This window comes from Notolabrus celidotus, chromosome 24 (genome assembly GCF_009762535.1).
Source record: "Notolabrus celidotus isolate fNotCel1 chromosome 24, fNotCel1.pri, whole genome shotgun sequence".
Taxonomy (NCBI): Eukaryota; Metazoa; Chordata; class Actinopteri; order Labriformes; family Labridae; genus Notolabrus; species Notolabrus celidotus.
In genome coordinates, this window is record NC_048295.1 from 588,422 (window position 1) to 613,686 (window position 25,265).

A 25,265-nucleotide genomic window follows, 5' to 3' on the forward strand; every position below is an offset into this window, starting at 1 on the left:
CAAATCAGTATCTTTGCCTCAGAGCCACAACAAGTCATATGAGCCATGTGTTGGTATTAACATAAATATACTGGATCAAAGTGAACAGATATTCTGCTGTCTTGTTCCTCTACACAGGAAGCAGCTCACACGGAGACCTCAGGGGGACAGAAACAGAGCTCACACCTGAGCATCGGCACAAGTAAAGGCTCAGTTAAATATGAATTAAATAGAAATGCATATTTACATACATTCATGCAAAACATGACAAGCAGAAAACACAGACACATAATGATTTGTAGGACATTTGAAAGAGGAGTGGGATTAAGCACAGTGTATTTAATCCCCCCCCTTCTCCATTAAAGAGTTATTTTTCTTCATTAGACTTGTAGTGTAATTCTTACCAATATTTGTTATCCTACAAGACAAATTCATTACAGAAACATGTGTTTATATAAGAACAGAAGTTCCTACATATAAATCTTAATCACTGAATCATATCTGATGTATTGATCTTTATCAAAATGAACAAGGATTTGTTTATACTCATCAAAAAATGAATATACGACTGATATCTTCAACGATTATATATTATAATAAATGTAATGTTCACTGTAAAAAAAGATTAGATCTTTATTTTTGCTTCAAATTAAACAAAATATATAAAAATGTTATTCAAAAGTTTTTTATTAAACCTTCAATAACATTTGTACTCTCACTGAAAACATCTGTGTCCATGTCTATTTCATAAGCAGCTAAAAACTCCCCACCAGAGCTTTAAGATAAGATAACCTTTAATGATCCTTCACACTTATATAATGCTCTTTATAGATAAAATGTAAATAGAGTAATCTTTTAACAAAAAAGGAGTGAAGATAACAGGATAAAAACACTATAATTTTAGTGATTATAGTGTTAAATAGTACAAACTTTATGTTCACCTTTTTACTTTAATTTAGTTATTTAATTCAGGTATAGAGGGTGCCCTTCCCTCATAGTTTCTCTTGCCCTTGTCTAGTTTTGAATTTGATGTTTAAATATTCTGGTTTGTGATTTCTTTTATTGGAGAAACACTTTACTCTTCTTAAAATATCACAGACTGTATAATATATCTGTATAATAAATGATCACAGTCTGTATAATAGAGCCTGAATAAAGTCCCATTGTTATTTGACCAAAGATCATGATCTCGCTGAGTTCTCGCGAGACTTGTAGTTTGCGCAGGCGCATTGTGGGAAGGAGTTTCTGACGCCTTCTGTTGATTCTTTTGGTATCAAACGTCCCTTTTCTTTCTAAGTCAAAGCTAAAATGCACAACAGAGCCGACATACAATAATTACTTCTTTTACTAGAGAGAGTTTTCCTTCCTCCGGGCTCAGCTCGGACTGTCAACATGGAGGCTGGTGAAGGTATGTTCCAGTTTATTGAGCTAACACAGCTAGCAAGAGACGATGATGCAGTTAGCATTAGCAGCACAGCAGATACATGGAGCCGTGCTCACAGTCTGATTCAGAGCTGTTGATTCACACAGTCAGTCAGCTCATCACAGTTAGAAAGAGAAGCACAGGTTTTAGAAGCTCCAGAGAACAGCAGAGACATGAAACCACCTGTATCTGAGAGGCAAAGACACCTGCTTTAATCAGGTACCACTTTATCCCAGGCTGCTCCATGCTTTCCTTTAGAATAACATCTGAGAGTTCATCACTAGATAGGAGAATAACATGCAAATACTCTTTGTAATGTTGCATGATAAAGCAGTTTCATTGCTCTCTTCATCACCAAATATCCACTTTAAAGCAGCTGTGAGGAACTTGTGATTTATATCAATTTTGGCGCCCCCTTGTGGACAAAGTGTCACCTCTTATCTCTTCTTCTGTACATGCAAAAGTAGTGTTTTCAACAAAAGCCTCACCCTGCTGTCTTTTAACAGACAGATTGATCACTCTATGTGGTTATTTGCCATGAAAACAGCCAAAAGAGGGTGTCTCTAAAGCCAAATGCCAATCATGTGGTCTGACACCTACCCCCTCTGAGTGGTTTAAGGCATTAAAAGTGACAACAGAGAAGGTATCAGTGTTGTTGTTCATGGTTTTGTTTGCTTTTAAAGGTCATAAAGAGGCATCAGTGTCGGTTTCAGTCTGTTTCTCAGCTGGTTTAAAAACTCCTCATAGGGCCTTTAAATAAAATGAATCTGTCAGCAAAGTTCTCCTGATGAATAAGTGAGCCGGGTTTGATCCCCTCTCGCAGGTGTCAGCAGTGCCACGCCCACAGAGGAGATGAATGGTGCAGGAAACTTGATGGATTTCCTGGACGAGCCTTTTCCAGATGTGGGCACGTATGAAGACTTCCACACCATCGACTGGCTGAGGGAGAAATCTAGAGACACAGACCGCCACCGCAAGGTGCGACCACGTTACCTTCATTAGTGCCTTTTAAAGAGACCCACGGATGCTTTACGAGGACACAGCACTGACTGCAGATATAAGATTGCACATCATTACTTCATCTCAGTTCTGATCTGCCTGAGAGTCCTGAAGCTTTCAGAGTTATCAGCTGGACCGTGTTGAAGTCTGATCCAGTAACATGTAGTCCCCTTTGCCTTCTTTCCACCAGATCACCAGTAAGAGTAAAGAGTCCATCTGGGAGCTGATCAAGAGCCTACTGGATGCCTGGTCAGGATGGGTGGTGATGCTGCTTATCGGACTCCTCTCAGGTCAGTTGAGGGGACAGAGAACACCACTTTGATTTATTTAATCACACAGGGATGGAAACATAACTTAAAGGACCTGCTGCAAGATGTTGAAACTGTACCTGACAGCGATCTGTTTCTGCAGGTACGCTTGCTGGAGTGATCGACCTGGCAGTGGACTGGATGACAGACCTGAAGGAAGGTGTGTGTCTGTCTGCCTTCTGGTACAGCCACGAGCAGTGCTGCTGGACGTCCAACGAGACCACCTTCGACGACAGAGACAAGTGTCCTCAGTGGCAGAAGTGGGCTGAGCTGATGACCGGCCATGCTGAGGTCAGACTCTCTTACGCTCCCCAAAACATAAAGACCTCAACAGCAGAGTGTCCTGGATGCTCATGACTTTGATAAGCTAGTGAAAATATAACTGGACCAGTCTGGTTTATCTGAGTCAATGATAACACACTTTTAAACACTAGGAGCCTCTAAGGAGTCATAAAACATGAGTTAGGATCAGTTTGTATAATCATGTTTAACTACTAATAAACATGTGTTTGATTTTCTTCCTTCAGGGAGGGGGGGCATACGTGTTGAACTACTTCCTGTACGTTCTGTGGGCTCTGCTGTTTTCCTTCCTGGCCGTGTCTCTGGTGCGCGTGTTTGCTCCGTACGCCTGCGGTTCAGGAATCCCTGAGGTGATGATAAACGGTGTTAATAAACCCCTCACAAGATGAACACAGATCTGCAGCAGATCCTGATAATAGATCTAACAGCTTGGTGCAGTACTTGGAGATATCTTTGTCATTTCTGCTCTTGCAATAAAAAAATGTGTTTGCAAACATTACCCTTTTTTTTGCTTTGTGCAGATCAAGACAATCCTCAGTGGCTTCATCATCCGGGGCTACCTGGGGAAGTGGACCCTGCTGATCAAGACGGTCACCCTGGTTCTAGCAGTGTCATCGGGTCTCAGCCTGGGGAAGGAGGGTCCCCTGGTCCACGTGGCCTGCTGCTGTGGGAACCTCTTCTGCAGCCTATTCTCCAAGTACAGCAAGAATGAGGGCAAGCGCAGAGAGGTACGCTGCTGCTGCTGCTCTTAGTGCAGATCAACAGAAAGTGAAAGGCATTCAGATATATCTGAAACTCTTCAGGGGGTCATTAGGCTGAGCTTTTCTGCACACTGTGGGTAACTTCAGAATTAAATCAGCAGAAAAATACAATAACAGTGAATAACATTAAACCTCTGACTTCAGGTATTATCAGCTGCAGCTGCGGCTGGAGTGTCGGTGGCCTTTGGAGCACCCATCGGAGGAGTTCTGTTCAGCTTAGAAGAGGTTTGTAATAAATCCTGAGCACATGTTGCTGAACTACAAATCAGTTGTTGCTGTTTTTGATTAACAAGTTGAAGATAAGTTGATTGTAAACATTAAAACCGTCCTGGTTCTCTGTTGTAAGTCTCTACTCTGTGAAACTGACTTCATGATTGTCCTAACGAGCATTATCCCTCGCCTCCCCGGCAGGTCAGTTATTATTTCCCTCTGAAGACTTTGTGGCGTTCATTCTTTGCCGCCCTGGTTGCTGCCTTCACTCTGCGATCCATCAACCCGTTTGGCAACAGCCGCCTGGTGCTCTTCTACGTGGAGTACCACACGCCCTGGTACATGGCAGAGCTGGTCCCATTCATCCTTCTGGGCGTTTTTGGAGGCCTCTGGGGGACCCTCTTTATCCGGGCCAATATTGCCTGGTGCCGGCGGAGGAAGACCACCCAGCTGGGGAAGTACCCGGTCCTGGAGGTCATCGCTGTGACAGGTATCACGGCCGTGCTGGCGTACCCCAACCCGTACACCCGCCGCAGCACCAGCGAGCTCATCTCTGAGCTCTTTAACGACTGCGGCGCGCTGGAGTCGTCCCAGCTCTGTGATTATATCAATAACCCAAACATGAGTCGGCCAGTGGACGACATCCCAGACCGCCCGGCCGGACCCGGCGTCTATAACGCCCTGTGGCAGCTCGCCCTTGCTCTTGTCTTCAAGATCGTCATCACCATCTTCACCTTTGGCATGAAGGTCAGTGCAAAGAGTATATTTGATGTCAGGATTTAGAGTGACCTCAACAAACACTCCCCCTCATCATGTGATGTCCTCCTGATGATCCCGCTTCCTCTCCAGATCCCGTCAGGTCTCTTCATTCCCAGCATGGCGGTCGGAGCCATCGCAGGAAGGATTGTTGGGATTGCTGTGGAGCAGATGGCGTATCACCACCATGACTGGATCATCTTCAAGAACTGGTGCCGGCCCGGTGCGGACTGTGTCACTCCTGGACTGTACGCCATGGTGGGAGCCGCAGCCTGTTTGGGTGAGAAGACAGCGTTCATCAGACACGGCGTCTCTGTCTGAGACTGTTTGACCTCTTCTGTAAACATTAAGTTTATTTGCATCTTGAGTTTGAAAGTTCTTCATGTAGAGATTATTAGATTTGAACATGATGGGTCAGAGGAGATCTTAAAGTCTGCATCTGATTACAAAAGTTAAAACAATGTCCTTTAGCATTTCTCAGAGTCCAAGTGAGCGTCATCAGAAGTCTTATAACAGGAAACTAAAACATCAGAAGGATTAAATGTACTGTGTCAATGCCCTCAATCTGAACTCCACCTGACTGATAACATCTGTGATTCCATCCTCAGGTGGAGTGACCAGGATGACCGTCTCCCTCGTGGTCATCATGTTCGAGCTCACCGGCGGTTTGGAGTACATCGTGCCGCTGATGGCCGCCGCCGTCACCAGCAAGTGGGTGGCAGACGCCTTTGGGAAGGAGGGCATATATGAATCCCACATCCAGCTCAACGGCTACCCCTACCTGGACGTCAGGGACGAGTTCACCCACCGCACCCTGGCCACCGATGTGATGCGGCCCCGCAGGAACGACCCCCCGCTGGCTGTCCTCACACAGGACAGCACCACAGTGGAGGACGTGGAGACGCTGATCAAAGACACTGACTATAACGGCTTCCCTGTGGTCGTTTCCAGAGAGTCGGAGAGACTCATCGGCTTTGTTCAGCGGCGGGACCTCACCCTCGCCATCAGTACGTCTGTCATAGACGCCCCCAGCATGAGACACAGGTGTGTTTTTATATCCTGAAGATGTTTAACCCGACTTCTTCTCTGTGTTCTCAGAAAACGCTCGTCAGAAGCAGGATGGCGTGGTGAGCAGCTCTGTGGTGTACTTCACAGAGGACGCACCACAGCTACCCGCCAGCAACCCACAGCCGCTCAAACTGCGACGCATCCTCAACCTTTCACCCTTCACCGTCACCGACCACACGCCCATGGAGACAGTGGTGGACATCTTTCGCAAGCTGGGCCTCCGCCAGTGTCTCGTCACGAGGAGCGGGTAAGAACCGACTCGTTTACAGGACAATGACTCCAGTACTCCATGTCAGCCTGTTGATTTATGTTTCATTTATTTACCTTGTGAAGAAGGTAAGTTTAGAAACTTCAATTAAAGTGACTCTGAAGAAATGTAGTGACAGTCAACAACAGGTGAGTTCATGTTTGAGACATTAGCAGAGCTGCAAACCTTCACATTTAGGACGTGGACTTAAAGAGTGTGTGCTGGAGGAGACCGTGACGATGACCGTAATGAAGCGAGTTGCAAACTAGTTTCCTTTTGAGCAGCAGCGCCCCCCTCTGGTGGTTAGATCATGAGGTTTAGTGAAGAAGACTTTCTCTCTTTGTGAATATCATTAAGTAGATTTTTTTAATGCATCCTGACTTTTGTTTCTTTTTTTCTGTCACATCTCCCAACATGTAAAGACCTGAAGTGACCTCTGACCTTGTTCATCTCCCTCTGTGCGGCTCTTTAGGCGTCTTCTGGGAATCATCACCAAGAAGGACGTCCTGCGACACATGGCCCAAATGATGAACCAGGATCCAGAGTCCATCATGTTCAATTAGCAGCAGGGAAGTTTAGCTTTACTCCACTGATGGTGTAAATATGTGAAACTGGTGCAACACTACTGCAACTTGTGAAAAGTCCCTCCCAGCTACTGACAGGCAAGTCCCTCTCTGTAGACACCACAGCACCACCACTCCTCCTGCTTTCAGTGTAACTTTGCTGGACTATTAACCAGCAGCAGATTGCTTTAACTCCATCGTTTTTACTTTGAACCCTTCAGGAGATCAGCTGTTCGCAGACTGAAATGTAAAGACCAGATGATTCAGCTCCCTTTTCTTTATTTCAATAACGTGAAAGCATGTCCAATCACAGCTGAGAGTTTAGCACATTTCATGTTCAGAGTGCCAAACTCCAGAGCAACAGCTGCAGTCCAGATCAGCCATTTGTTTAAAGCTGCTGCTGCTGCAAATACAACGCTAAAAAGACACCCTGAAGGAGGAGACAGCTGAGACTGATTCAGTATTACTAATTAGAAATGACTGATAACCTCCTTACAACAAACTGTCAGGAAAACCAGCTGTTCTAAAAAGTGTAGGCACGAAATATGAAGTCCAACTGAAACATAGTCCTAACTCTAAAGCTGCTCTGTCTTCTGAAGTCTGTCGCGTTAGGTTGAAAGATGAAACGGTACATGTGCTTCAGTGGTTCAGTAGTTTCAGATAAATGGGACCATTTGTTGGATTGAGGAAGTACAGATGTTTGAACCCTGACCTAATCTTCTAAACGTTCTGTACCTTGGATTTGTTTGGGACTGCTGCTCTTTGTTTTTAGACTAACAAATGTTTTTGTGTTGCTGCCATATTTATATTGAAGTTGCCTGTGTTGACGGTTGTTTTTATGCATCAGGGGCATCTCTTTGTTTCTGTTACTGTAGCCTGAAGGCACAAACTGTGACACTACATGTTGTTTTTACTTTAGCACCAGAAGACTGTTTCATGGTCCTTTTTATTGTGTCAAAGGCTCCTGAAAGCCTCTAAATAGAGTGCGATGAAGGCAAATGTTAATTTATAAAACCTTGATTTGTTGAGTTGAATTGTTAACCTCGCTGCCACAGACCTCAGCAGTTCCTCCGTCAGGTGAACCCTTCAGTCCTCTGACTTTATCTCCCCAGAGTTTATTATACTTTATTCAACCAGAGAGGAAAGAGGGATTCAGTCTGCACATCCTTCCTGTCTTGTAGCTTCATATCCTCATCTCAGTACCACCTGCGTTGAGTTTGGCAGGTTTTGAGTTCCAGTCAGCTTTGGTAGAAGTGTCTAGTTTTTCTGTTTGTCCCCAGATCACTTCAGGAGCGTTAGTCTTGCAGTTTGATGGAGCTCTGTTCCTTTGAGAGACTGAAGTCAGTCAGGCAGCTGCTGAAGGATCATGAAGAAGAAGTGAAATCATGAAGAACGGAGTCGTAGATGTTGCATATGTTTCCTCTTCGGGGTTAAAAATGATCCAGAACAATCTCCATCACATCTTTCACTCTCAGATGTACAGGTTGTTTCCTCTTGACTGCACTTTAAGTGTTTTATCCCATGTTTGTTTCCTGTGTTGTGTTTCTTGTTGCAATGAAAAAAGTTCTCCATGGGCGAAGCTCTCGGCTGCTAACTGTTCATCTAAACTGGAACCTTCAAGTTATAAAGGAAACACACTCCATGTTGTTGAAGCGAATGATCAAGTTATTGATTTAACTGCCAAGAGAATGTATTGAAGAATTCACTGCTGTATGTATTTAAAATGTGTCGTGAGCCTTTTTAATTTAATATAATTTTGTCTGACAGACTAATGCTGAGCCCTCTTATTTGATTTATCATATCAGTCACTTGTACAGAGAACACACATTTGCACTTTTGTTTCGGGGATTTGTAAATGAAATGGCAGAAAAATAAATCTGGGATTTGTCTCCGGATGACACGTTAACACCGTTTATTTGTTCCTCTTTTCATGTGCCTCACTAATAATGCTTTTCATTCAGCAAACACTGTCAAAGAAACACACTTAAAAAAACACTTTATCATCACTCAGACAAGCAGACGTGATATCAACGGTCCCAGAGTAATCCACATGTGCTCACTTGCTGAACCCTGGTATCAGATTGTTGTTTCTAAACCACCTGAAGTCCAAAGTTAGAGTATCAGCATCATGACTGCATCAATATGGATGGTCCCTAAAACTATCAGACGGAGCTCTACAAAGTCTTACAGTACTTCCTGTAACACTGGTGATGAATATAATCTGTCAGTGAACACAAACATGCTAAATGAATGCCAAACTGCCTCCTCCTCCTCAGGCTTTGGTTGTCCTCTCTTCGTCTTTGCTGGCCCTCTCTAGGTTGGAGTAATACTCCAGGGCCCGCCGCACCGGCTCCAGAATGTGCTGCTGCAGGACAACATGGCAGCCGTTAACAGTGTCGGTCTGAACACTTTATTTAATGTTGCTTCTGAGAAATCTAACAGTGTGTTGTTATCTCTAACAGCAGTGATGTCATACCTCCAGACAGGGGAACAGCTTGGTGAGCTCGGAGAAGAGCGGCAGGAGGACAAAACGGATGAAGTTGGTCTGAGAGGACGGTTTGGACACTTTGTCTCGGTCCATGAAAGGAGTCACTGGAAGCCCCTTGAGTTTCTCTGTGTCACTCTGCAGAGACAAAGCAGCATCAGTCATTATCTATAGGAGTAAACATTCTGAAAAGTTGTTTCTGCTGAACTTAAATCACTTTTTAAAAATCCTTCTGATCGTTAGAATCCTGAGTCCTATTAGATTTTGGGTCTGAGTTACCAAAAGGTACAGAAGTCTGTGATCTGCTCCCTCGCTTTGCTTCAGCCTGCAGCATGAAGCAGCTGCAACATCACCTTAAGTGAATACACTTCCTGGTGCTGTCTACATGAACCCCCTCAGCTGTTTGCAGTCTGTGCACTGAGTTTAAGAACCTGGTTGAAGAACTCCTGCAGCAGACAGTCCAGCCACGGCTCGGCCACAGCCATCGGCCGTGCCTCGTTGGAGATGTCGCTCACCTTCACCATGATCTTCATCAGCTGGGATCAGAAACACAGGTAGGACACTGTTGTTTACAAAGTTCATGAGGCAGGTTTATTTTTACAGACCCGACAGATCATCTCTTTATTTTAGAGACACCTCATGGAGTGAAGAAGACTGTGTTGTGTTTTTGTTACCACTTCCTTGTGATCCTTGTTGGTGAAGTTGAACACCGGCTGCGTCATTTTGAACTTGTTGAGAATTTCGTTGTGTCTAGCCATGTCGGTGGCCAGAATGCACCTACAGGAAATAATAAATGCATTTATCTCTGAGACAGGTATTGTCACATCAACATCATCAAAGTGACCGAGGCTGCCGGTGAAGTCTTACTTGATCATTCCTCCCCGGATGAGTTTGTACTGATCGCAGGTCAGGTTTTTGAGGATGTTGCACTCTGGCTGCAAACGTTAAATCATTTAAAATCAAGTTTTGATCTGTCACTTTGCTCACTGCTCCCTGTAGTATGAATATTTAGTCTCATATCAGTGAAGTTGTTGCAGATTTAAACTCCTCCCTCGTGTTTTTGTACCTGTGACAGGATACCAAAGGCGACAGCACAGTGGTGGTTTTCCAGAGGTGAGATGTCGTTGTAGCGGATGGCTAAGTCCGTCTGAGCGTTGATCTGTGTCGTTTTGAGTGAAATAAAAATCCAGATTAAAATCAAACCATCAACTTTAATAAACTGATCTGAATCCTAAACCTCTGACCTGGTAGACGTTGTTGTATCCGGGGTGGTCGAGGTCGTGGCACAGAGCCGAGGTCAGCATGATCAACAGATCCACTGGAGATAATTTACTCCTGAGGTCCGTCAGCCAAATCAGCCCGTACATCTGCATCAAACAGAGAACAGCTCCAGTCCCACAGTCCTATCAATGCTGTAAGATCAACTTCACATCACTGAGGACAGAGCTCATCACAACAGCCTCCTAAACTTTAATAATCATTCAAGATAATGCCTCCTTTATTTGTTCCCTGTCTCCCTCCTCCGGCCGTACCATCTGAGTGACGCAGAAGCAGTGCTGGAAATTGTGGAAGGGGATGCTGTTGTAGTGGCAGAACACCTCAAACAGGAAGTTCTGCAGGACTTCCAGCTCGATGTGGAACGCCGTGAGGAAGTCCAGGTCTGTGAACATCACCTGGAGGAGCACCAGCATCTCCGCCTCCTCCCATTGCCTGTTACAGACACCACACACATCTGTGACAGGTGTGTGTGTGCATGTGTGTGTGTATGTGTGTGTGTGCTCACCAGTTGTCAAAAATAGGAGTTTTCAGGTGCTCTCTCACTTTCTCAGTCACCTGCAGCGAGCTACAGGAACACAGAGCAGACAGAAATGTGCTTGTACCATCAGAGTGTCTGTGTGTCCCTGACAGGCTCAGGTTGTTGTAATTATTTTCTGATATTTATAGACGGCTGTTCTATTCCTCTTTAAACCCCCAGACTCCATCAACAACAACAACAACAAGGTCACCTCATGTTGAGGAACTTCCTGCGGACTTGTTGCCGCTCCTCCTCCACGCTCAGATGAGGCGTTTTGGGTTTCTGGGAGAGCTTGGAGAGCTGATGATCGCTGTCCTCCCTGAACAGACCCATCCAGCTCAGGTGCTGCACACTCTGACAGGAGAGAAATACAGCCTCACTGTGAGCAGAAGACCTTTCATATTCCAGATGAATATGGGATGTGCAGGAGTAAGTCTGACCAAACCAAAGCCAGAAGAGTCTGGTACGGTCTTCTAATCAGTGCATTAGTTCATTGAGGGTTTGCTGGACTTTATATTGATCAGAGTTTGACTGTAGCTCTTTCTGTTAAACTAACCTTAACTTGTCAGTGTTATGTGTGTTTTTAATAATCACGGGAGCTTGAATTATCTAGTGAGGGTTAAATATCACTGAGGGATCACGGTGACAAACCTCCAGCTTCTTCTTAAAGGACTCCACCTGGCTCTTCAGCTCACTGATGATTTCTGGAGTCTTCCCCACGTCCTCGATCACTTTGCTCTCCAGATGCTGAAGCCTGCAGACAGAAGCAGAGACGACAGTGAGTCCCTGTCACCAAACAGAGCGACGGTTAACCCCCCCCCCCCCTGCACAGGACGCCCTCACCTGTATTCCATGTCGTCCAGCTCTGTTGGCATCCCCACACCTGAAAGAAACCCGGACACGTGAGCTGCTGGAGGAGAGGCTTTGCATTTGGTAAGTTGATAACCAAGGGAACCCCAGAAACAAAAGACAAACTAAATGTTTTCATCTTTAGTAAACAACAGGAAGTGAATCTGAGGGTTTATGAATTATTAGAAATGAGAAGCTTCACAGAGAGACTAAGAAGTCCAAGCTACTTTTAAATCTGTGTGTTTGTAGAAGTGAAAATAAATGCAAGCTGTGGCAGATATTTAAAACTGTTTCCACAACAACAGCTCTCCAATCTGTCTGACTTCTGGTCCTTTAACAGTCTCTTTGTGAGGCCTGAGCTGGAGAAAAAATCTGCATCTGACATGAAAAGGAAAATGAGGTCATGGGGGGTTTTTGGAGGACATCGAGGGTGTTGTCTTAGACCTGCAGCAGACACTGTGACCTGCTGTCAAAGAGGAGGCTGCTCACCCTGCTGGTCTGACGCCACCACTTCCAGACGGTAGTAGGAGTCCTCGCCGTTTGCCTCCAGCCGGGGGGAGATGTTCACCACGCTGCCATTGTTGTTGTACATCTTCAGGATGTGGTTAGGCCCCGCCTCTGCAGCCGCCCGGAACAGATCTGTGGAGTATCGGGATCAGTCAGGATTGGGATTGATTTCAACAAGAGAACATAATTAGAGACCTATCAGATGTTATGGATCCAAAGTAGATCCATCTCTCTAAGTTAGGATTTAAAAACAACGCACTTTCTCCTTTTGTTGAGTTTAAAACTCTTAACTCTTTCTGCCCTCACACTCGTGTCTCTAAATGTCAAGCGCCCAGCTCAAGAAGTTCTTGACGTTGGCACATTGTTTCTTCATCTCTGAGTCAAGATGATGAGAGGAGAAAGCTCTTTCAGCAGAGGACCTGTCAAAGCCACATGGAGGTCCGGCCCTCATACAGAAACCACAGGAACCACTGACTCAATGAAATGATCAGAAAACTCCAAAACACATATTCTACTTTTAATATTTGACTTAAATGAATCTCTAGAAGAAACACTGACTGTTGCTACAACCCTTAAACATTGTGATCACATCTATAAAATCAGCTGCTGATGTAAAGTCCAGACTCTTTTCTTACCTTTGACGTCTGCAGCAGAGCAGTCAGCTCCAAACTCTGCCTGCTCCAGCCTCCCATTCACCATGAAATGAATGATTTTTGTTGTCATCCCAAGGCCAGGAGGAACATGACCTGCTCCAGAAAGGAAAATGAGACCTCTTGACACTGACAACTTGAAGCTGTAAAGGACCACCTGCAGCTGACAGAGAGCCCACCCATGTATCCACCCATCCTCCCCCCCTCCAGGACCCAGTACTTCCAAAAGGTCGACTACAGCTGAAAATGATCCAGGTTTGGAAACTCATCTTTTGTTATTAAGGATGAGCTTATGGATTTGACTTTTACAGTAAACTGGATCCCCCTGATCAAGACAGAAACTTTTCACGAGCACTATTTTAGCTTCTTGTGTCACCTCATAAAACGATGCAAGCTGTTGGTTCTGTAAAGACTAACAGGTGAAAAACCTGCCATGATCACTTTAAGTCATTTTATTTAAATGCACAAAACTTAAGATCAAATAATACCTCATTCTACTACATGTACACTCTGGCTGAGGCTAATTTAACTGAATTCATGTCTCTAAAAGTGCTTCTTTACCTTTCTTTGTACAGATAGTATTTTTATTTAGTTTTGGATTTGTGTTTAGGTTTATATATTTATATTTATTTATTGTCCTTACTGTCTTGTGGAGCTCACTTGGCAATAAAGCTTTCTTGAATCTCACCTGCTCCTCCATAGTCCAGTGTAGTTGCACCGCCCTGCCAGCAGGTGTCGCTGTTGTACATGTTTCTCGTTGTAGCTCTACGGAGTCCGCCATGGGACAAACACCATACACTTCGACTATTTATCACTTCGCCTTTAATGACTATGACTGACTCGAGATTAACGAGCTGTCAGTTTTAGACTCTGAAATGTTCTCAACATGAAATATGAGGCAGTTTGAAGTCCTTGGAGGAAGTAAGGAAAGGAAGTAAGGAAAGGAAGGCTGAGCTGTGAAGTAACGGTAGTTTGTGGCCGGAGGCAGCGTCTCCTCTTCGGACTGCTTTCAGGGAACGAGTCGGTCCATCCGGTAAGTGACTCTAAAACTGGTTCTCCTAATGTGGTCCCTCTTTATTAGACCTTCAGACAGGTGACCCACCTCAGAGGGACTACTCTCAGACAGGGTCACACTCAGCCTGGGAGGGAGCTCGAGCTTCACTTTGGAGGAAAGCAAGCTAGTTGTGAGCTAATGAGCTAGCAAGAGAAGCTAGCAGCTAAATAAAGTGACGTTTAAGGTTCACCTGCTCGAGCTCCAGGTCTCTGTTAGCTTAACTTAAACACATAGAGCTCTCATCATGAGCCTTAAAGTATCCAGAACACATAGAGCTCTCATCATGAGCCTTAAAGTATCCAGAACACATCAAGCTCTCATCATGAGCCTTAAAGTATCCAGAACACATCAAGCTCTCATCATGAGCCTTAAAGTATCCAGAACACATAGAGCTCTCATCATGAGCCTTAAAGTATCCAGAACACATCAAGATCTCATCATGAGCCTTAAAGTATCCAGAACACATCAAGCTCTCATCATGAGCCTTAAAGTATCCAGAACACATAGAGCTCTCATCATGAGCCTTAAAGTATCCAGAACACATCAAGCTCTCATCATGAGCCTTAAAGTATCCAGAGCACATCAAGATCTCATCATGAGCCTTAAAGTATCCAGAACACATCAAGATCTCATCATGAGCCTCAAAGTATCCAGAACACATCAAGATCTCATCATGAGCCTCAAAGTATCCAGCTACATGTAGATCACACACCTCATTCATCACTACTGTTAAGTTCCCATGGACGTGCTAGTTTTTAAACTTTGCTTCATTGTCAACTCTGGACTTGATGGTCTTGGTGGTCTTGGTGTCTCATGATGTCTCATGATGTCTTGATGGTCTTGATGTCTCATGTAATTCCAGGAGGATGAAGTGCATTGTCCACAGCTGCCAAACCCTGCAGGAGAGTGTGATGCACACCCCGGCTGTGTTAGCCTCCTCAGAAACATCCTAACTGGCATCCAGGTATCCTGCAGCAGGTTACGGGACCCTCTCAAGGCTTTGGTGCACAAGAGGAAGAGGAGTAAGGCCAGCTCGGAGTCTGCTCGAGCCCTGAATTCTTCCTGTCCCAGGCAGCATCAGCAGCCATGGAGGAGGAGGTGGTGAGCATGGATTACTTGCTGGAGCAGGTGATGCAGAAGGACCTGGGTAAGAGGCTCCAGGTGGGCCAGGAGACCATTGAGCTCATCCTGGATGAAGGGAAGTCCCAAGACCTGGAACAGGACCAGAGCATGCTGGACAGGATGGTGGATGCAGTGGCCAGCTCCTGGGTCAACTCCAGCAACTTCAAGGTGAGGATAGTTTGAGAGGACTCAAAAACACACTCCACCTTTAACATCTTATTAGAAATATCCCAAGAGAGGCTCTTAGACAAGAACCTGTTGTTTAGAGGACTGACAGGGTACAGGTACAGGTCTGAAAGGACCACCTTTAGGGCTTTAAAAGCATTCAGATGTCACAAATACACATTATGTCCAGTGTCTCCACAGCAAGTTTTGTATGACATGAACTCTGCTGATTTCATGAGAGCAGAAAGAGGATATTTATATTCCTCACACTCACTGAGGCAGTTTGATTCCACAGTTACAGGAGGGGGTGAGGACAAACCTTTATCTGTGCACCGGGTCCAATCAGTCCTGTTTCTTGGTCTGTGGTCTACATGATGTTTATGAATATTAGCATGATACCAGTCTGCCACTGCTGACTAATCAATGTTACTGTTGTTTGCTCCTGCAAGGTAACATACATAAGCTGCACTCAGGAACCCCATACTCTTAACGGTTACTCAGGAGAGAGTTGAACTGTCATCGTATTTATTCTCCTCCTTTAGAACATCGAACTAAACAAAGTCAGGACTGCTGCTCTGCTGTCCTGGGAATGGAATCAAGTGTAGCATTGCTAGAATTTGCCAATCTGAGGCGCGTGAAATATCAATTTCTTACACTCAGTTTTTTCATTTAGAAGAATTTCAACAGCTGCCAACGTTAGGCCCAGTGAGAGGGAAACTATGTTGTCCTCATTTAGGTTGTGTTAGCTAACGTTAGCTTAAAAAGATGTTTACTTTCTTCAGAAAGAGATTCAAAGAAAAGTGTTTCACTCTTCTCTGTGCCTCTGCTAAGGATTTTGAATAAACCCATCATCCCTCTCTTAAGCATTTCAAATCATCATAAATGAAAGAAGGAAGTGAAGCTGCAAAGTTCTCACTAAGACGATGTGATACCACGGAAAGTTCCAGAGCAGCTTGGGTTGAATTGTATCTCCATGAACTTTCAATCTCAATGTATTTGAAGGGAAGAGCCTGAAGAAGCCTGTTTCTAGACAGTGTGTTCTTAAAGAATACACACGTCAAGGCGGCCTTCACACACACACCACATTTATATTGCTGCCCTGGAAACGCAGCCTCCTCCAGTCTGCTTGCTTTCTGCCAGTCTGTATTTGGGACGCGGCTCCCAGGCGAGTGTGTGTCAGCGGCGGTGGCTGTGAGCTTAATTTACCCGCACTATTAGCCCAGTTTCCCCTCCCACTGTGACCGAATCAGCCGAGGAGGAGCAGAGACTCTTCCAGTGTTTCAGTATTCAGAGAGCAGCCTCTGGTCGGCCTGAGCTCTGATGTGAGTGTGTGGTGGTAGTTTAAAGTAGAGCTGCTTCAGGCTGCTGGTCTAATGGCTGTTGTTAATTGATTGTGGAGCAGAGAGCGGACGAGCTGGGCTGTCACGTAAATTAAAAGACAGTTCAGCTGCTGATGAAGACAGACGGCTTAATGGCAGAGGAGTTAATGTGTGTGTTTACAGCAGGCAGGACAACACATTACTCCTGTTATGATGTTCCAGATGTTATTATAGAATCATTAAATGCTGCAGTTAGAGAATAATTTAATTAACTGGAGATTATGGTCTGATGTTGCAGTGCTGGTGTTTCAGGTGTACCTGCACCTGATGTCCAGCAGAGGGCTCTGGTCCTGAGCATTGACTGTTTACTTTTTAAGATACCTCTCGCTTATGAAGAGTGTTTCCAAAAATTGCACCAGCACAGAGCATGAAGCTCAGGTGATGCGAAGGTGTTGTTTATGGTGTTAGCAGGGATACTCTCACTATACGTTCATTGAGTGTCCCATACCACCCCAAGACAAGGAAGGGTGCATTAATGTAGGAAGAACCCTCTCTGTAAAGTCCTGATACTCTCTTCAGTCACGGTTCAGTCAGAGTTTAGTGTTTGACCTCTCAGGATTAAAGATTTAGAAGTGTTATTTTAGTTTTTATGCACTAAACACATTCAAATCAAACACTTTCTGTGTTTTTACATCAAAACTCTGGGTTTGGCCAAATTACCCATAATCCTTTGCAGCACAGATTCAAATCCATTGCTCTGCTTCTAAAGCAGGCTGTGGCTGCTGTGAATCTTTTCTATCTGTGGTTATGGGATTATTATGCTGCATTTAATCAGCTTGTTTTCTTATTTATGTGTATATGTATTTATTTATTTATGTTCTCTGTGTGTTTCTAGGTGGTTTTGCTGGGGATGGACATTCTGTCAGCTCTGGTTAGCAGACTGCAGGAGAGATTCAGGACACAGGTTGGGACAGGTAAGCCACTGCATGTTTTAGTTAAACTATTTCAGATACAATAATGCAGAAAAAGCAGTTCATAGATTTTTAGTTAGTTAGTTAATAGTGCTGTTATACATTAAACATACGTACTATGTTCCATTGTTCAAAAACAATGTTGAAAACATTTACACATGATTGTTATTTACATTTAGAATCTCACAATATTTAAAGGAAAATCTAATTACAATATATTTGTTAAAAAACATTTAAAAATCTATATATTTTTTTCAGCTTAAGTTATTTAGCATCTTCACTTCATTTGTGTTTTAATCATGCAAAATGAAATGATGTGTTCTGTAATGAAGGGTTTTGTTGATATTCCTGGAAGCTATAGAAAGACATTTTGTCTTTAAGTCTTGAAATGTTTTAGTGTACCTACGTGGTTTAAAAGGACAATAAAGTAGATCTCATAATTAAATAAATATTTATTCCATGTAAAAATGATTCAAGCTTTAAAAAGTCGGTGTTGTTTCTGTTCTCCGTTCCTGCTCAGTTCTGCCAAGCCTGATAGACCGACTAGGAGACGCCAAGGACCAAGTTCGAGACCAGGACCAAGCTCTTCTACTGAAGATTATGGACCAAGCTGCCAACCCACAGGTGCACAACAGCAGACAAGCTCATCCAAACCCTTTTGTGTTGTCTATGTCGAGTTACATCAGCCCTTTACCACAGTCACAATCTGTAGCAATGTACTGAAAGCAAGATGGGATTTTTGATTTCCTGTGCTTGTATTTTCAGTATGTATGGGAGCGAATGATGGGAGGCTTCAAACACAAAAACAACCGGACCAGAGAAGGCCTCTGCCTCTGTCTCATCTCAACCCTGAATGTGTGAGTGCAGAAAACACTTGTTTTTATCTGATGATAGAGAGAGATCAGACATTCTTCTTCATGATACATTAAATTATTCTTTCTTTCAGGTTTGGATCTCAGAGTCTGACCCTCAGTAAAATCGTTCCTCACATCTGTAACCTCCTTGGAGATCCCACAAGTCAGGTACAACCACAGACTGTAAATAAAAGGGTACAACTTGCTGCTTTCCAGCTGCACTGTAGCAGCTGTGTTACTGAGCTTAGACTGCCCTCTGCTGGTCAACCCAAACATTACAGCTGGGCAGAGACTCTCAGGGAACAAAGCAGGATTTCACTGTTCTGCTTTCCTTCCCACATCCTCTTTTAAATAAAGAAGTGTTTTGATATATTTTGGTAGGAAAGGGCTTGAGATGTAGTTAGACACATGATTGAACCTATGACCCTGCAGCATGGGTTTAACAGACCCCCCCCCCCCCCCCCCCCCCCCCCCTCTCTCTCTCTCCTGCTGAGTTTGGTGTGTCCTGATTGGCTGCAGGGTCTGTCATCACTGGAGCCACACTTCCTATGGAGGACGGGAAGCCGTGCCCTTGAACTTTCCTTCCTGACCTCAAACACTCTTCTGCACATGTGCACTGAAGCGTTTATCTTCAGTGCATTATGAACCAGCAGAATCAGAATGACGTGTGTGTGCTCTGCAGGAACCACTTTAAAAGTTTGATGTGTTAATGTAAAGAAAACAAGCTGGAAACAAACAAACCAAACAGAACAAAGAGATCTGATTCTGAAGGCTGTGTTTTTTTAAAGTGCCTGTGTTATTCTGCATCAAAACAAACAAAGGGTAGGTAAAGAAGAAGGCTCCTATAGCTGACCACTCTGTAAGTTAAGAGCAGTGACTTTCCATAGTTGGGAATCGGCTTGAATTCAATGCATTCCTGAGAAAGAGCAGAAAACAAAGTGATGTATTTCCTTTTGATGTCTACATGTAGGTGCGTGATGGAGCCATGAACTGCCTCATAGAGATCTACCGTCACGTTGGAGAACGAGTGAGGATCGACCTGGGGAAGAAGGGTCTCCCTCAGTCACGGTGCGTCAAAGTGCTCTCTGTGAAAGTGGATTATCTTCTTCTGTTCGACCCCGTTATTTAGGATTTGAAACTTCCAGTGTCAAGAGTTCAGCTTCAGCATCATGCATGTTCTCTGAGCTTGAATTTTCTCTGACTAGAAGACAGTTTAACAGTCTGAAAGAGCAACGAGATGGTTCGTCTGTGGAAGCTGAAATGAGGCTTGTTTCTGTTTCTCAGAGGATCAGCTGCAGGCCTGAAGCAGCAAACATGTTTGTTTCCTGTTATCAATGTGCTGCTTTCCCCTCCTGTCACAACATGCTGATTATACGCCCTCCTCTTCCTCTCCTCCTCTGTCCAGGCTGAACGTCATCTTCAGTAAATTTGATGAAGTTCAGAGGTCAGGGAGCATGGTCCTGTCTCCACTGTCAGGTAAGAGTCAGTCTTCTTATGATGTTTTTTAACTTTGTTCTCAAGGTGTTTGTGTTGAGACTGAAACCAGGACTGGGACTTGGGACTGTCTTTGTTTTGAACTGATTGTGTTTTAAAGTGAAGCTGACAGACCTCATCTCTGTGGACAAAAGGCTCAGCTTTCATCTCAGTGGGCTTAAATATAAAAAGACAAGACCACCTTCCTGTGGAAAAACAACAGGAATCAGTCACCAAGATAATCTGACATGAAGGGAGGAGCTTCACTTCACCACCAGACTCCAGACTGCAGAGCTGCTCTTTGTGCACAGTTTACAGTTTGTGGTCGCTCTCATCATAATCTAATCATTTGGAATTTATTATAATCTCATTCTCTACACACAGATAGAAGAGCTCTGATTTATGTTTGTGGTTGGAAGAGCAGGATGTGGTTCTTTTTGAAACAACACGACCTGAAAACCAGCTGATTTCATTGATCACGTCTCCCAGAACGTCAGCCACAGTGAGGGAGTTAAGACACACAAAATGTGCGTCTGTGTGTGATACAGCAGTTTAGTAAGACAAGAAGGAGGACAGAGATTGAAAGGAATTAAAATAAAACCAAAGAAAGGAACAATACAAACATAAGAAACAAACTCCAGCAATCCAGGGCTTTTATTTTGTAGGGGTGGTGTCAGCTGTCGCCCCCGGTCATGAGACCGGTTGAAAGGGGAAGGGAGGAGGCAGGGTAGGCAGCAGTGCATCAGCAGGTCTGTTTCTCCTGCAGTGGATCCACAGAGGAGGAGTGGAGTCCCTGAAGGTAAATCTATCGCTGACACAGAGAGGGTTTTTCTGTTCACTGAGGTTCCCTCAGATTATCTCTCTGTCAGCCTGCGTAGTTTGAGGAAAACCAGGCTTGACTGGACTCCGTGTGAATCTTTGTGCTAATTGCACAAAAGCTAAGTGATGCATGTAATCCCGATGTTCTGCTGTGTTGTTGTCCTTCATTACCTCTGAGACATTTCAGTAATTCAAGTTATTTTCATTGATTCCCTGAGCTCTTGTCTGTGCTGCTGATACTGATCAGCGTCTCTTCTGCTGTCAGAGTTTTAGAAGAGCTCACAGAGAAGTTGATCGTCTGGTGGTGAAGCAGTCTGATAGTCTGGTGTGGTGGTGAAGCTCCTGAACACACCACAGCAGTGTTGTGATCTGTTTATCTCACACTGTTTTATATCCTGTTGCTTTTAGTTTTAGAAAAAGTTCTCTTAAAGGAAGTTGAAGTTAACACTCCTCCTTTCTTTATGAAAGTCATCTTTTAATGTTCCATTCTTCTTGATAACCAGAGAGCTGGCTGACTGCATGGACTCTACATCCCTCTGCAGCCTCAGGAGGTCCTGCACAGAGATGTTGAGAGACGGGGACAGGTAGTTGCTGCCAGCAGGACTTAGGTTGCGCAGGTGGAAACCTCCTGAATAATGAACAGTGTGCAGGTTCAGAGAGACAGGCCACCACACACCGATGACTCCATCACAGCTGTTTACACACACAGGAAGACGTTACTGCTGGGTTATTTTTACATCAGGCATTTATTATAATCTGATATATCTGATCCACTCATCCAGGAACATAATTACAAAGCACAAGACTCTTAGCAACACACCAGGGAAGCTCCTCTGCACAGAAACTGATGGATACCACACAGGACAAAGGGGAGGGGGGCGTCGAATCACAAGATCTGAAGCTGTGGATCGTTTTGAAGAACTTTCAACTCTTGAAGAAACTTTCTGTACTTTCAGTTTCTCCTGTGACAGAACACAAAGCCACACATGACTCAGGTTTATGTTCACTCACTCTCCTCCTGTGTAACTCTACACTCTCACCTGTGGATGTTCCCAGTGTGAATGTATCTTAATCCGCTGAGAGAGTTATGAATGAAGTCTGACTGTTCTGTGGGAACGTCCCTCCCACTGTTGTTCCAGCTGGATGTCACGTGTAGTAGAATAGCAGGGGTGTGATTTTTTTCATACAATCATTCTCCTGAACATTGAGTGGATAAAGAGCAGAAGATAAGCTGCTGTTTGTGTGTTAGAATAAGAGAAACTCAACAGGAGGTGATTTGATATCTGAAAACACTGATTACTGAGCTTCTGATCTGCTCTCCCACCTTCCCTCCTCCCACACCTCGGAGTGCCTCACCTCTCCCAGGTCATTTTGTGAATTTGCAGCGGGGGGATCAGCTGTCAGACTCCATCAGGCTCCGAGTTCACAAAGACTTTGAGATGCTGCCAGGAGGGAAAACTTATGACTGCTCCCCCGAGGAGAGGCTCAGTTAGTCCCAGTCCAAACGTCACAGTCCTGTTCCTTTGTCCTCGTTCATCAGGAGTTTCACACTTTGGTTGTCAGAGTGACGTGTGACATATTGGTGTCCTTCTTGAATAGATAGTAAGTTCATTTTTCACCACTCAATCAGCACCAATTAGTCTGAGGGGAGCTAAAGTGCAGAAAACAAAGCTGAATGTGAATATCAGAGCCACTCTGAGTTGTTGTTTTTTACTCTCTGAGTCGCTGAAGTTAAAATCTGCAGGAGGACATTAGCAATGACCAAAGAGCAGCTTCCTCTGGAGGTGTCTCTCCATCCCTCCCTCTTCCTCCTCCTCCTCCTCTCCTGAGTCATCATGACACTGAAGCTGTCACTCATCTTTGACTCCGCCTCCACACAGAGCACCAGGGTTCGTCCCCTGCCCGACCCATCCCTTCTCCTCCCATTGGTCAGCTCCTCCCATCCTTTCCTTCATCGCTCCTCTCCATCCCCTCCCTTCCTGATCCTGGCAGTGTGTGTATGTTTGTGTGCACGTGTGTGTATGTTTGTCTCAAGTGAAGTAGAGGACGGAGACAGAGAGGAAGATCGAAGCACATGCTCCCTGGCAGGGGAGGGAGGAGGCTAGCAGTTAGATTCCCCTCCTTCCTCCCCTCTTGTCTCTCCTTAGCAGGAGGACCGGAGGACCACCTGACTGTCTCAGTGTTTGTCTGTCTGTCTGCCGGCATGCTGAGGAAACTGGTCTGCAGGCGGATCTGCTCCTGTAAGCTGCTGCTTCTTGCTCTGGATGCAGGGACGGTTAAGATGCATCTGTTAGAGGAGAGAAAGAGAGGAGGATGTTATCAATGCACGATAGGAGCTCAATGGCAAGAGAGGGGGAGGAGGGGAGAGGAAGGGGAGAGGAGAGGAGAGGAGAGGAGAGGAGGATGCCTGGTGTGACGACGGATGTAAATCCAGCAGGAATGGGATCATGGCGTCTTGAATATAAACACAGCAGGATGGTTTCTTGGCCCGCTTGAAGCTGGATTGTTGAGTGAACAATGTAGAGGACACAAGCAGCCCGGGTGTCTCTGAGCAGAGTTAAGGTCAGCTAGCTGGACGGACTGCATGCTTTTTAAAACGGGGAATCAGTTGTCGCTGGTTCCCGGGGGATTTGCAGTCTGGATTGGCTTTCTTTGGAAATGTGATGAACCTTGATTCACTGAGTCTGTGAAAACTCTAAGTTCAATTAGGATGTGGAGATCTTATAGCCGCTGTGTCTGCTTTAAAGAGACTTTCTGCTTCATCTTCCTCCTGAAACTAAAAGTTCTACCTCTGTAAATCTGCCAGACACTAAGAATAACAGTCTGAGCCTGTCACTGGACTAAAGGAGGTCTTTGGCGGATGCAGCTTTATGGGGTGCACGTCAAAGCCTGTTTGTCTTCACAGGCTGCAAGAATCTTCTTAAACTTGCACAGCTATCTTGTTGCAAATTTAAACTGTCCCTGCAGACAAGAAAGAGATGAAGATGCTCCTCCTTTCTCTCTCTTCGTGCATGAAATGTTTCGTCTGCCTTTTACTTTATTTACCTTCTTTTCTTTAACACACGGACGCTGTGAGCTGCATACATGATTCAGGATAACCAGAGGGGGTTTCCTCTTGAGCTAGCATCATCCTGTTTCCTGTGATATCCCGTGATGTTGATGATTTAACCTCAGATGACAGGTGTGCTCTCCGTCACAAACACACAGTCACCTTGTGTTGATATTGAAGCGACTGAAAAACTGCAGCCTGATGGCACATGACTGATGGGCTGGCTGAGTGTCCCGCCGCTGCTGCTGTGTGTGTGTGTGTAAACTTTGAATAATGAAGGAGGATTGATTGCTGGTTGTGCAGATTCCTGTGCTGAGGGGCTCACGTGACACTTGGGAGGTATTTCCACAGGGCTGTGCCTCCACTGTGGATTTATTTAGTGAGAAATGAAAACATCACCTGTGGTTGTTCTTTGTTTGTTTCAGACGAGTGGACGATGGTCTGTTAGGAGAAGAATCAGTGCAGTTAAGCACTGCTTCTTGAATAATTCACAGCATCGTGTCAGAATCCTTTGTTGTCCAGGGACTGAGACTACGAGTTAAAATCAGGACTTGGTTTTGTGTTCTCAGATGTTTGATTCCTCTGAGCTTCTGACTGTGAACACTGCACTAACTGTTCATTCATCGTCGGTGCTTTCAGTCTGTAACCCTCACACTCCTCGCCTTCACCAGCTTGTTCTGTTGCTGATGTAGGAATGTGAGTAATGTCCTCCCAAAGTCCACTCAGGACTCCTTCTGCCTGCTGCTCCACATTGCTGAGATGCTCAGTCAGCGCTGACATTTCCCTTTGTTCTGTGTGAGTTCTCTGAAGACTTGTTGTTCCCCGATCCCTCTGACTCTCTCCTTTGTGCTCCTCTTCCTCCAGACAAGAACTTCGAAGACGATGACTCGGTGGACGGCGGCCGCTCCTCGTCCTCGTCCAAAGGAGCCACGCTGTCCGGGAGGAAGGGAGTGAGCATGGGGTCGTTCCGACGCCCTGCCCCTGCTGCCTCCAGTACCAAGTCTGCAGGTCAGAGCCGGCACCACTGCAGAGTGGTGAATTATAGACATATATATAAAACACATGTTTAATTCTGCCTGTTCATAGTCTTCATCAGGGACAGGAAACCATCCACAGCCGTCTGTGAAGAGAGCATGCAGAGGATGATGATTTCTTCAACTTAAGTTTGTCTCACTGTGAACCATCATCACATGGCTTTGATTTCTGAGTCGTCCGCTGAATACAGATCCATATTTTCAGTGAATAAAACATGAGTGTGAGGGCAGAGGAAATTTAAAAAACGTGCAGAGTGTGTTCTCGTGGCTCGCAGCGTTTCCTGTTTGACCAATCGTCGAGTGAAATCAAAGTTTAATGGAGGGTTTTGTTTTACTTGAACACAAAGTCTGACACTTTTCTGGATAAAATGTCTCACACTGTAGGAAAGGATGGGTCAAGTGCTGGAGCTGTGGATGAGGAGGACTTCATCCAGGCCTTTGAGGATGTTCCCACAGTGCAGGTACAGACTTGCACAGACAGAGGCTTTGACACCTGTATTGTAAG

The 25,265-nt window shown here is 44.9% G+C and overlaps 3 protein-coding genes and 1 non-coding gene across 5 annotated transcripts in view; 2 read left to right on the forward strand and 2 right to left on the reverse strand.

Annotated features, from left to right (window-relative positions):
• The first annotated feature begins 1,169 nt into the window (after positions 1–1,169).
• Positions 1,170–8,520, forward strand: LOC117808223 (H(+)/Cl(-) exchange transporter 4). Of its 2 annotated transcripts, XR_004630190.1 has the most exons (13): positions 1,170–1,387; positions 2,226–2,380; positions 2,592–2,691; positions 2,813–3,000; positions 3,237–3,359; positions 3,531–3,737; positions 3,915–3,995; positions 4,182–4,727; positions 4,830–5,016; positions 5,345–5,743; positions 5,835–6,051; positions 6,524–6,713; positions 6,836–8,520. XR_004630190.1 is itself a non-coding variant. In XM_034677830.1 (12 exons), the coding sequence occupies exons 1-12, from the start codon at positions 1,372–1,374 to the stop codon at positions 6,612–6,614; spliced, it is 2,310 nt and encodes a 769-aa protein (XP_034533721.1). In that variant the 5' UTR covers positions 1,170–1,371; the 3' UTR covers positions 6,615–8,520. The 2 variants fall into 2 exon arrangements, 1 of the variants encoding a protein (XP_034533721.1); XM_034677830.1 differs by having other exon boundaries at positions 6,524–8,520.
• On the reverse strand, positions 8,491–14,184 carry LOC117808226 (high affinity cGMP-specific 3',5'-cyclic phosphodiesterase 9A-like). The gene is made up of 15 exons (XM_034677833.1): positions 13,589–14,184; positions 12,886–12,996; positions 12,233–12,382; positions 11,738–11,777; positions 11,546–11,648; positions 11,106–11,248; positions 10,883–10,942; positions 10,632–10,809; positions 10,344–10,466; positions 10,166–10,258; positions 9,967–10,034; positions 9,774–9,876; positions 9,531–9,635; positions 9,091–9,237; positions 8,491–8,979 (listed from the first exon to the last, which is right to left on the reverse strand). The coding sequence occupies exons 1-15, from the start codon at positions 13,647–13,649 to the stop codon at positions 8,887–8,889; spliced, it is 1,578 nt and encodes a 525-aa protein (XP_034533724.1). The 5' UTR covers positions 13,650–14,184; the 3' UTR covers positions 8,491–8,886.
• Positions 10,606–25,265, forward strand: part of LOC117808222 (CLIP-associating protein 1-A-like) — a 148,010-nt gene continuing 133,350 nt past the window's right edge. The window contains exons 1-13 of the mRNA XM_034677828.1: positions 10,606–10,840; positions 11,075–11,323; positions 11,565–11,827; positions 12,980–13,155; positions 14,817–15,244; positions 17,456–17,534; positions 18,052–18,155; positions 18,297–18,388; positions 18,478–18,553; positions 19,356–19,453; positions 19,791–19,861; positions 24,591–24,734; positions 25,145–25,221. Of these exons, the coding sequence (XP_034533719.1) occupies positions 15,041–15,244; positions 17,456–17,534; positions 18,052–18,155; positions 18,297–18,388; positions 18,478–18,553; positions 19,356–19,453; positions 19,791–19,861; positions 24,591–24,734; positions 25,145–25,221 (945 nt within the window). The 5' untranslated portion in view covers positions 10,606–10,840; positions 11,075–11,323; positions 11,565–11,827; positions 12,980–13,155; positions 14,817–15,040. The remainder of the gene's footprint in view (positions 10,841–11,074; positions 11,324–11,564; positions 11,828–12,979; positions 13,156–14,816; positions 15,245–17,455; positions 17,535–18,051; positions 18,156–18,296; positions 18,389–18,477; positions 18,554–19,355; positions 19,454–19,790; positions 19,862–24,590; positions 24,735–25,144; positions 25,222–25,265) is intronic.
• LOC117808485 lies at positions 16,960–17,088 on the reverse strand. The gene has a single exon (XR_004630338.1). It is a non-coding gene; the product is annotated as a U4atac minor spliceosomal RNA (small nuclear RNA).

Bases quoted from the DNA above. Each gene is read 5' to 3' on its own strand.
- LOC117808226 (XM_034677833.1), bottom strand. From the start codon at position 13,649: ATGTACAACAGCGACACCTGCTGGCAGGGCGGTGCAACTACACTGGAC. The intron at 11,249-11,545 runs GTTTGTCACCGT...CTCTCCTGTCAG, and splicing joins CCTTTAAGAAGAAGCTGGAG to AGTGTGCAGCACCTGAGCTG. The intron at 10,259-10,343 runs GTCAGAGGTTTA...AAAACGACACAG, and splicing joins GATACAACAACGTCTACCAG to ATCAACGCTCAGACGGACTT.
- LOC117808223 (XM_034677830.1), top strand. The intron at 5,017-5,344 runs GTGAGAAGACAG...TTCCATCCTCAG, and splicing joins GGGAGCCGCAGCCTGTTTGG to GTGGAGTGACCAGGATGACC. The intron at 6,052-6,523 runs GTAAGAACCGAC...GCGGCTCTTTAG, and splicing joins TGTCTCGTCACGAGGAGCGG to GCGTCTTCTGGGAATCATCA.